We start from the raw sequence: 12013 nt of genomic DNA on the forward strand, positions 1-12013 counted from the left end.
ACCACCTCGGGCGAGGCTGCACGAAGAGTTGGGCAGGCCAAACAATGGTCTAAGGTGAAAATTCCAGATTTGGCGATTGGTCTTGTTTGGCCAAGAATAATTTGGGGTTGCATTGAGAGGTTGTTGTACATTGTATTTGTAAACATATACTAATATATATTGTGGGCAGACTCATTATCAGGGAGTTGCCACTCCCTTAAAAAGACTAAGTGTATTTGTTGCTTATGTAGATGAAAGAAGATTAAATGAATGTTTCCGCTATGTACTGTGAATGTTAAATGCTTAGAAAGTGAAAAATAAACTACGTATGGAATGTTATGTGTAGTCCACAGTATTGTTGAAAGAAATCGTGTGGTGGTGTCGCCCCTGCCTATGAGCGGTTGAAAGACTACCGCCAAGATAGAGGCGTGACAAATATGGCCATATAGTCTATCTGACCTTAAGTGAGACTCTTTAATATTTTATTTCTATGATAGAGAAAAAAGAGAGAAACACTCTATTTTAACTAAACAAGTCAAGAAGATTGATAATAAGATAAATGTTTTGAAAAAAAAAAAAAACTTTTTTTTTTTTCCATATTTCCTTACCATTTCCACTATCTAAATTATAATAAATAATTCATTCATATTAATTAATTTTTTAAATAATTTAATTATATATAATTCTTAAAAAAAAACTAATTAAAATAAGTTTTCATATTAAATTTTTATTTGCAGAAATAAATCGCATTCAATAATAAACTGCTTTCAACTTCACTCAATTAGAAACTAAAAAGCATCACATTCCACCATCGATTACAAATCTACTTGGTACATATCAAGTTCACCAATCTACTTGATGAAATTTATTTATATAAAATTCAACTGAAACAACCCTTATCCGCTAAACTTTATATCACCTAACCCATTATTATTTTTAATTAAATTATCGTCACTTAAAATCTAAGCATATAAAATATAAAAGTTTTGTATATAAATGACATAAACTTACAATAAGCGAGTATTAATAAAATAATCACTATTCCTATAAAGTAAGTCTAAGAGAGCAGGTGCGTTTAAATTATAAAATACAAACAAAACAATTTGCATCACCCGAGAATGTCGGTGAAGAGAAAAAAAACAGCGTGCGTTCTACGACATCAGACAACATAAAACAATGGAAATCATGCAATCACCTCATTCACTCTAAATAATATATATATGTGTGTGTAGCAGCCGTACAAAATGCGGGCGGGGTGGGAATTGATTATTATATCGGAAGTTTCCTGGTGACCTTCGTAGGGTTAAAGGCCGTGTATCATTCGTATTTACAATTCACGAATTTTGGCCCATCCGTTTTCATGTATCTCCAATCTAATTTATTAAATTAAGGGGAAGCTTCATGGAAATTATATATTGATCCATCAGAAGCTTAGACCTTACCTTGGTTTTGGCTGCTTTGCATTTTATGATCTGAAGTTGCAGACCTAATATTGGATATATTTGCAGTGCCTTGCAATAATTTGATAATAATGTATTTCCCGCAGCTTGTAATTAATTGCATAACGGGAGGCGTCACATCTGCAAATTGCTCACAGCCGCGTCTTTTCAAGTCCTCCTCCACAAGAAGAAGCAGCGGCGCGCAGGCGACAGAGGAGTCGACTCCTTCATGGAGGCGACGGCAGAGTCGGACATCCTCCAAAGGCAACGAAATCGACGTCGACAGCGGCAAGCCATCTTCACGCCGCCGCAGCCACCGCCGTGGCCTTCCGACCACCGCAGGGGAGCTGGAGGCCGTGTTCCAGAAATTCGACGGCAATGGCGAGGGTAAGCTCTCGTTGTCGGAGTTGGGCACGTTGATGAGATCCCTGGGCTGTCCTGCCACCGACGACGAGCTGCAGCTGATGGTAAGCATGGCCGATTCCGACGGCGACGGTTTCATAAACTTGTCAAATTTTGCGGCGATGAACACCTTCAGTGTCGACGAGGCGCCCAGCCTCGACGACATGGAGAGCGCTTTCGGCGTCTTCGATTTCGACGGCAATGGAGGCATCTCCCCCGATGAGCTGCTGAGGGTATTCAAGAGCCTGGGACACTCTTCATCTCTGGAGGATTGTCGTAATATGATTGCAGAAGTCGACTCTAATAGAGATGGATATGTGAGCTTTGATGAATTTCTGACAATGATGATAACTTCATCTTCGTCTGTTTAGGTAAGGCGCTGCGGGAAAGGGCCAGAGAAATAGTCAAATGTAAATATTGCATTTCTCAAGACTACTTTACTTACTACGACAGTTCATCGGTCAATCAACCTTCCTGTTCAATGTAATTCCTTTGTATGCATGCCATCCTCTTTGGCAAATTCCCAACGACCCAAACAGTTTCAATTACTGAGTATGATATTGTTAGATATCTTCTCTTGTAAAACTCATTAATGGGAGATAAAACTCTTTGTTCTTAAATTCAACTTCCCATGACATAGTTTGGATTGTCTTGTCTATGGTAAGTTTTGAGTTTATATCCTTTTGTATCACATTTAATGTGTTTTGAACTTTTTATATTTTGTGTTTGTTTGGTGTGTGATTTATAAAATTAATTATGAGATCTATTTTCATGGAACATTTTGTCACTGAATATTTTAGAATCTTACCCGTATTTATTTTTAATCAATATTTTTGTAATTTTAAATTAAATTTATTTTATATATATATAACATTTATTAAAATTTATATGGTTTAATGGATATAAAGCAAAATGTTAATCATACTTTTTTAATATTTTATTTCTATGTTCTAAAATAGGTGTGAGGAGTTTTGCTTACTTACAAGGTCAAAAAAGTTGGTATTGTGGTAAATATTTTGAAAATTAACAAGAAGGTTCTATTGTGGCAAATATTTTGAAAATTAAATAAAATGTGAGTAGAAAATAGGAAATTTAAGAGAAAGTGTTTTGCATTTTCAATCTTCTTAGTGTCACATAGGTAGGACAACTTTTCTTTTTTTGCTGAAGCAAGAGCCGAACCCTCTATTTCTTTAAATCAAAAGATTAGTTACATAGTTTACAAAACCTATCAATTATACAAACACAAGAGAACAAGTGATCCTGTCCAAGCCTAAGACCCTCCATCTAACACCAGAAAACTTAAAACCCATGGCAAAACCTTCGAAGGGCTGCAAAAAAAACCTAACCAAAAGGCCGAACTGGACAAACCATTCCCCCATGTCCGAACAACAACAACAGTCACCCCCGACCACCCCCATCGGGCCCCACTAAACAGTGTGGACGATCCCAACCGTCCATCCAAGAAGTCGGATCCAATGGCCAGACGCCATATCGCGCCACCTTACATGACCAAACATTAACTTGCAATGAAGGGTGGTTTCCGAAACTGCCTCCTTGCCATGTGTTGAGATCTCTATGGGATCACTCCCAAAACTGCAATACTACTTTCCGCTTTACAGATGTGCGATCGCTGGAAAATCGGTAGGGGCCGGGATTTCTAGCCCAAAAACGAAAGAGGGAGAAAGCCAATTGTTGTGCTCGATTAACCGCCCATTCTGCCTGATCATGCAGTGAAAACAGAACCTTGACCAGAGTGTGTTAGGGAACTGACTCCGCAGAGAGCTAACCAGCAGCCATGGGGTCTAGGTCGAAATGCTCCGGGATAAAGTGTGACTGAAATTGGCTATCCAACCTTCCTGGTACATCTTGCTGAGTTGAGGATGCTCAGTCCGGCAACTTCAATTCTTGCTACTCAACCTAGCCCAAAATCAAAGGACTTCTCTGCCCTCAACAGCTTGATCCTCGCACATGGCCTTTAGTCGACTTTAAGGAATATATTGCCAATTCTTAGCCAACACATAGTCAGCCCTGCAAACGCCTTGATTGGCTAGTAAGTCCGCAAGTTTATTGGCATTACGACGAACATGATTGAAACTAACGGTTCAAAGACCCTGAAGATGAACTTGGATTCTTTGATAAACCTGGATAAGTTTCCAATGATTTGAGACTCTCTTTGGCCAAGAACCACCATTGAGTCTTTTCACAGCGTTAATAGTTATCTCAGAGTCCGCTTATATAATGATCTTTGAGCGGTGATTCTGAATCAGAAACTCTAGACACTGCTCCAGAGCCATAACTTCTGCCATGTTATTGGTATCTTTTCCTAAATGACAGTGAAAGATAAAGATAATATTGCCCTCTTCATCCCTTAAAACTCCTCCATAAGCAACAGTTCCCCAATTTCCTTTTGAGTCACCATCAATGTTATACTTCAGAAAGCCTTTCCGTGGAGGTTGCCAGAAATCCTTCTCTATAACCCTTGCTGTATCCCTTCTGTTTGCACCTTGAGGAATTATCCCTTGCAAACCCAGATGCCTTAGAGTTCTCTGCTCATTATCCGATGGGGGATTTTTGGGGATATTGTGAACAATGGAGCTGACTGTCTCTCTGAGCTGTTTTAGGATAAGATCAAATAGACTGTGTGGTGAAGATTTTTCATTCTTGAAAATTATTTTATTTCTTTCTTTCCAAACGTTCCAGATGATGAAGCAGGGTGTGAAGGCCCATGCCAAATTAAGGAATTCATTATGTGCATAGTTTCTCCTCCATTGGTTTAGGGTATTTGTGATACTTCCTCTGTCCCTATCAGACTGGTGAAAAATTGAAGAAAATGAATCCCACAGCCAGGTTGTGAACGAGCAGCCGTTGAGAATATGTTCCATTGTCTCCCCCTGCTCTTCACAGAGCTGGCATCTGGAAGGCCCCATAGCTCCTCTTCTCCTAATCCCAAGTCAAGATTTTCTTATGATGAACTAACCACATAAAAAGCTTGATTTTCATCCAGCCTTGATTCCTTGAGAGATGCAGCCAGGTCTTGTTTGGAACACTAGAGCTAAGCCCAAGGAGAATACCTTTTGCTTCCTTAAGATTAAAGGTTCCTTTCTTATTATTACCCCATCTCAATTGATCCTGCCCCTCGGATACAAAGATCATTCTTTGCTTTAGTAATTTCCCAAGAGCCTCTGTTTTGAATTTTAGGGGACTGTCCTCTCTGCAGTCAATGTTTTTCCAGCTTCTCCATTTTCCGGAGATGTGAGTTGGATCCCCAAAATCCTTAACTTTGATTAACCCTTGGGCATCTGTTTCCTGCTTGAGGCTTGAAAAATTCTCTATTAACAGGGTTGGTTCTTGTTGCCATTTGTCCTCCCAAAAGAGAGCAAGATCTCCTGCTCTAATTTCCCAGAAACTTTTCTTTTGAACTAAGCTTCCATTTTCCCAAGCTCTATTCCATATGTAGGAGCCTTTTATAATTCTAGACATTCTTATGAGATCATTGGTGTGCCAAGAGCTGGCATATTTCTCTTTCCATATCCTAGCCCATTGGGCTTCTGGCTCCTGAACCCATCTCCACCAAAGCTTGGCTCCTAGGACTTTGCTAAGAATCTCTTGATCGTCCAAGCCTAGACCCCCATGAATTTTGGGTTTACATATTTTTTCCCAGGAAACCAGGGCCCATTTCTTCCTTGTTTCCTCCTTTCCCCAAAGGAAATATCTTTGTATATTCCAGATTTGCTCTAAGACACTTTTGGGAGCTCGAAGAGCTGATAACATGAAAACCGAGATAGATTGCAAAACAGCCTTTGTCAGAACTAACCTGCCTGCCAGGTTCAGGGCACGGAAGGTCCAGTTTTTGACTCTATCCTGCAATTTATTAAGAACCGGTTCCCATATACTCTTGTGCATGGGTCTAGCAGTAAGAGGAACTCCTAAATATTTTGAGGGGAGGGAATCTCTTTGGAAACCAAGAATTCTTGAGATATTTCTTTGGATAGCAATGTTAGTATTTAAAAAGAAGATTTTGGACTTAGCGAGATTGACTTCCATACCTGTAGCTAAGGCAAAATCTTTGAGGATTTGCTTGTAGGCCGTATCTTCTTTGACTGTAGGGATCCCTTGCAGTAAGGTATCATCAACAAATTGTTGGTGAGTCAGAGCAGAACCATTCTCAGAAACTTGAAGACCCTTGATTTTGTCCATTGCCTTGGCCTGTTTAATGGATCGCCCAAGACATTCCATCATGAGAATGAAGAGAAAGGGAGAGAGTGGATCTCCCTGCCTGAGACCTATAGAAGGATTGAAGATCTCTCAGGGAGAGCCATTAACCAGAATAGAAAAGCTGGAAGAAGTCACCAGCGCCATAACCCATCTGACTCAGTTGTGGTCAAACCCAAAGGCAGAGAGAACCTTCTTGATGTAAATCCAGTTCACCTTGTCATACGCTTTGGCAATGTCCAATTGCATGATCATCCCCACTTGTTTTTTGCTGGTTAGCGTGTGAACCAACTCATGTGCTTGAATAATATTGTTTATAATCTGTCTTCCCTCCACATAACCTAATTGTTCCTCCGATACTAGTGAGGGAAGGAGAGGTTTGAGTCTATTTGCCACAACTTTGGATATTATCTTGTAAACCACATTACATAAGGCAATAGGTCTGTACTTATCTGCAGTTTGAGCTGAGTCCTATTTGGGAATTAGTGAGATGAAGGAGGTATTGAGAGCTTTCAGGATAGTTTTGCTACTCCTGGAATCTTCTACCGCAATCAAAAAGTCCTCTTTGACAATATGCCAACAGGTTTTTAAAAAGTCCACATTGAAACCATCCAGGCCTGGAGCTTTGCTATTCTGCATATGTTTGAGAAACTCACTGACCTCCTCTTCAGAAACTCGTCTATTGAGGTTAAAGTTATCCTCTTTGGACACCAGCTTAGGGATATGCTTTTTGATTCCCCTAATGGCCTAATCCCTGTCGGGAATGTTTTCCCAAGTGATGTTCCGAAAATGTTGAACAAGCACAAATTCTATATCTTTGTGAGTGTTCTGAATCTCCCCATCCTTATCCTTAATCATTGAGATTCTATTATGAGCTCTGTTAGCCATAGTGGATCTGTGAAAAAAATTTGTGTTCTGCTCTCCTTCCTTGAGCCATTGAACTCCGAATTTTTGTTGCCAAAATATTTCCTCTTGTTTGCATAACTTTTCCCAATCTAGATGGTGTTTATCATCTTGATCACTTTTGGCTTTGTCAAATCCATCTTTTATCAAAGCCTGGTTGAGTTCTAGAATCTTGCTTTCCACTGCTTTTTTTGCCTCAAAAATATTACCGAAATCCTTCTGGTTCCATTCCTTAAGTCTGGACTTAATGTGCTTTAGTCTTTTCTGAAGAAGGTACATCCTAGATCCTTGAATTTGCAAGTCTTCAGACCACCATTTTTCAATATTACTGATGAAGTCTGGGTGGGAGAGCCAGATATTTTCGAATCTGAAGGGTCTATTCCTGGGAGAATCTATACCTTTGATTTCCAATTGAATCGGCCAGTGATCTGAACCTCCAAATGGAAGAACTCTAGCTGTTATATCTTTTTTTAGAAGCATCAACTCCTCTAATATCATAAATCTGTCTAACTTAGAAGCTACCAATGCCTCCCCTCCTCTTTTGTTGTTCCATGTGAAAAGGCCATTGCCCGATTCTGAATCTACCAAATTCATGTTGTCTATAAATGATTGAAACGTTAAGGCATCTTTGTTAAGCGCTCTGGTGCCTCCTTTTTTTTTCCGAGAGAGACTTGATCATGTTGAAATCCCCTCCCATGATCCAAGGAATTCCTGCCTATCTGTTCCTAAGGTCACTAAGGGCTTCTAGCAATTTGAGTTTGTCCTCTATTCTTTGGGGACCGTAAACATTGGTGACCAGGAATGTTTCCGAAATCCGAACTGGTTGAATGACCATAGCTAGGTAATTTATTGATGCCTCTGCATCCATTATGCTAACCTTTTGGGGATTCCAAAGAGTGAGAATACCCCTCGCTGTGTTCTTAGCTTTAACCTCTAGAAACTCATATCTATTGAGCCATTTGTTGTGTATGAGTCTTATTTTCTGAATGGAACATTTTCTTTCCTGGATGAAGATTATGTCCGACATATCTTGTTTCATTCTATAACCAAACAATCTTTGTTTTCTTTTACTTCCTAGACCTCTGATATTCCAAGATGTAAACTTCATAATTAAAGACTTGTAAAGGAGTAACTGGTTAGGTCTTTCATCTTAACCGAATCTATCAGTAGCTTTCCACACTCCATCAAAAGCTCCTTCTGCTTTTTTTGGCCTCTTTTCTTGCCTACATTTCTAGTAGCCAGTCCTGGGGTTGGTTTCATTGTTTTCACTCCTTTGTTTTCCTGCTTGTCAGTGGTTTTTCCTATTCCTGACTCACTTTCCTGTGTCTTCCATAAAAATAACTGTTGTATTCTATTGCAATCCTCTTGAGGTAATGAATCTATCCCTCCTGTGGTTCCCTGCATCAAGAACCCTTCCAGATCTAGGTTTTCCTTTTCCAGAATTTCCTGAAGTTCGTGGTCCTCTAAATCTGTTTCACTTTGGGTCATTTCCATATCCATTTCTAGTTCAGTCTCATTCATCATAGTCTCTTTCTTATTATGAATCTCTTGTGTTGGGTTGTCGTTTTCTTCCTTCTCCTCTACCCTAGGGCCTTCCTCCATTGTTTGATCTTCATTTGTCATTTCTTCATTCTCTTCCAGAGCTTGAAACCTGTTCTGGTTGGTATTTTTCCCCTCACTGCGTTGTTTCTTTGATCCCTTTCTGCCTCCTTTTCCTTTACTTTCCACTTTCTGAAAGTTATCAGTATCTTTCACTGAATTAGTTTTGCCCTTGTTGTCTATTTTACTAAGAGGACAGTCTCTGATCAAGTGACCATGTTCGTGGCATTTACGACATCTGAACGGGATGTGTTCATAATCCACAGTTTGAACCCATTCCTCATCAAATACTTCCAGGATTATTTCATCCGGAAGAGCGCCTGATAGATCCATTTCTACACAAATCCTGGCATAGGAAGTATATTTACCTCGTCTTGTGGCTTCTGAAGCTTTAACAAAACGACCTAGTTTGTTGCCTATGGCAGCGAGCGATTCATTTTTCCAGTAATCGAGAGGTAGGGAATAGAGCCTTACCCAAACAGGAACCGAGGTGAATGTCTCCCTCTCAGGAACGAAGTTCATCATCCATGGCCGCATATAGAGGCCCGCTGCTGCATAAAAGTAGGGTCCTCCTTCGAATATTTTGTCTTTATCTTCAATGTTAGTGAATACCACGGTAAAAAAACCTTTTGACCCAAGATGGAGATCAATACTACCTTTGGGTTTCCAGTGGTATTTGATCCATGTCTATAATGCCTTTTCAGAGGGCCATATTCCCATAAATTTACAGATTATGGCGTAAGTTCCCATATGCGTAAGTTCCCATATGTTCCCTTTTGATGTTTGTCCCTTGTTCCCTGGCTTTTGTCTTCTTCCTCCTTGTCCTTGGTGCTGTTATTTTCCTTGAACCTGGCCCCATCTGACCCCTTTTCATTTTTTTTTCCCCTCTTCATCAAAATCTCTGACATTACCCAATGGTAACTTGCCTCTGCTGGCAACCGCTTCCTTGTAGGAGGGAGTGGAGCTCCCTCCTCTGTTGTGCTCCATAGGGAGCAAACTCCGAACCCCGCTGAAACCCTAACTGCGCATCCCCCAGTTTGCTATGCCCCCTACTCAGAACCCCGCTCCAGTCCAATATGTCGGCCTTCCAACATAGGTAGGACAACTTTTCATCTCCAAGGCGTTTTTGGAATTGGCCAATGTCCACTTCTACTATGGAACTCATGAAAATTAGTTGTTATCTTAATATTATTCATTTTTATTTTAACACATGTCAAAACAAAAATATAATCTAAGTTTTTGGGACAACGATTGATCATCTCATTATAATATATTAGTTTCATTTACCCCATAACTCTTTATCGCCCTACAAGTTCTTATCGTATCCCATAGGTGGGAGACTCTTTCATTCCAAAAGTGTTTTGGGAGTAATGTCCAGCTTCACTATAGAGCTCATGAGAATTAGTTCTTATCCTAGCAATGTTTAATTTTCCTTAACACTAGTGAAGGCATAAATATAATCTTGGTTTTCAAGATTTGGATCTATCATCTCCTTATAACATCTTAATTTCCTTTTTCCCTTAAACTCTTTATCATCCCACAATTTCTCCTTAAATTTGGAAGTAAATGTATTTTTAATATTATCCTGATTTTACAAGATGATTTCCTCCTTTATTCCCCAATGGGCCAAACAAGGCATCCTTATGCCATCCTCATTTGAGTCGAAGGCAGGGGTTTTTGCTAGAGTTAGAAACATTTTACCTAGTCATAAACATGCTTTCAATGCAGGAAATGTTGCCTTAAATCAAAAAGATAGGGTTGGGAGTATTTCCATTAATATTGATATTGTAGGTTATAAATTGCTTCTAGATTATCTCAATCCTCCATGAATATCTAGATATACTACAACCACACAACTCTCATCCAAAAAAAATAAAAATAAATAAATAAATAATAAAAAATAAAAAAATAGAGAGTGTCTTAAAGAGCAGTTTTATTTTCCCATATCCAATTTTTGCCAATTTACAATTATTTTCAATCTTATAGTAAGCTTTTCAACTTCCATATATCCTTTTCTCAATGCTAAAATTTGAATTGAGATTATGAGGGATGCCAATTCCCATATATTTATATGAAGGAACTTTCCTCAAAATATTTGTTGCCATAAATGAAAGTATCATAGCTGATCATTTTTTATTTAACTATCATGACTTTAATTTTGTTAGTATTAACAATCATGCCCATTGTTGGGTGCATTTTTTAAGCATATCTTAGACACCTCTTTCCCCATTTTTGATCATTCTCTCTCTCTAAACCTATGAACTTTATGTCCCAATTACCATTTTCCTTGGTTATAAGAGCAATCCTTTCTCAACATATTATTTTGTCATCTTTCGTTAAATATCGAATAAAGTGATGTCTTTTTGAGATGGCTAACCAAGGTAATTGTGGAAGAAGTTTTTGGGTTATTTTTCTTTCAAGTATTGCCTACAACTAAGGACTAAGGATGAGCAGTTGTTGTTCTTGCTCGTTGTTACACTTCGAGGATTTTCTATTATAGTCCGAAGTTTTGTTGTTATAGTCCAAAGTTTTGTTGTTACACCTTGAGTTGTATTAGGTCCCTATAATACTAGTGATTCTCCCATTACTATTGTCATTGTAGTCCTTATTGTTATTGTTGTGCCCCTATTGTCCCCATATTTTTATTATTGTGCCCAATAGAAGCCCACCATTTTATTTTTGTGCCCTTATATTATTATTGTTATGTCATTTTTTTATTTTTTATTTTATTTTTTTTGCGACGTTTCAAACGCTAAAATAAAACCCATTTGAGTTGAAATATCAATGATCCTCGGGTCCCAATTTCAAATTTTGTCTCGCTATATTTTTTGAGATATTATCCAAGGAAATTAAGGTTTTTGCAAGCTCCCGCGTTACATCCCAAACATGTGACCTTAGGAAAATCGTCATAACTTTCTCTCTGAGCATTTGATTGAAATTTCATAAGAAGTTACAGAAATAAGACAGACTGTAGTTTTATGTGCATCATTTTCAGGTCCGAAGGTTGAAACAATGACATGTGGCACTTCGTACAATTTCGCTCCACATAAAATGTGTATAATCAAGTCATCTTGGGAGATTGGGCATAACACTTTCTTGGAGAATCCAATTTCAATCTGACTAGTGGCGTTGGAAAGAGGACTCAGAGGGATACCATAATGGACAATTTCAGACCTTCGAGATCCGAAATTTCAGAGATACATCACATACAATATTGAGCTCCTACAAGGTGAAAAAAGGTGTGTAATTTTATTTAAAATTTTGCATAAGTTTGGTTTGAAAAATTAGTTTGAAGGAATTCAAAGGGCATAGTGAAACATAATTATCATTAATTGATGCCCCAGAGAAATAAAATGGAAACACCTAGTAAGCAACCTGAAATCTCTAACATGACTCATGAAGAAGAGGAAGAAATGAAACATGATATACCAAAATTACGAGACCAAGTGCAACAAAATTCACTCTCACAAAAAGTAACG

General features: G+C 38.6%; 1 protein-coding gene across 1 annotated transcript; it reads left to right on the forward strand.

Annotated features, from left to right (window-relative positions):
• The first annotated feature begins 1381 nt into the window (after positions 1-1381).
• LOC149218230 (putative calcium-binding protein CML10) lies at positions 1382-2498 on the forward strand. Its single transcript, XM_089382364.1, has one exon. The coding sequence runs from the start codon at positions 1511-1513 to the stop codon at positions 2189-2191; it is 681 nt and encodes a 226-aa protein (XP_089238490.1). The 5' UTR covers positions 1382-1510; the 3' UTR covers positions 2192-2498.
• Positions 2499-12013: the final 9515 nt, after the last annotated feature.

Source organism: Pinus tabuliformis, chromosome Q (assembly GCF_031772625.1).
Source record: "Pinus tabuliformis cultivar Carrire ecotype Pingquan chromosome Q, CPIR1, whole genome shotgun sequence".
Taxonomy (NCBI): Eukaryota; Viridiplantae; Streptophyta; class Pinopsida; order Pinales; family Pinaceae; genus Pinus; species Pinus tabuliformis.

Excerpts from the sequence above, each read along its gene's own strand:
- LOC149218230 (XM_089382364.1), top strand. The coding sequence starts at position 1,511 with ATGTATTTCCCGCAGCTTGTAATTAATTGCATAACGGGAGGCGTCACA.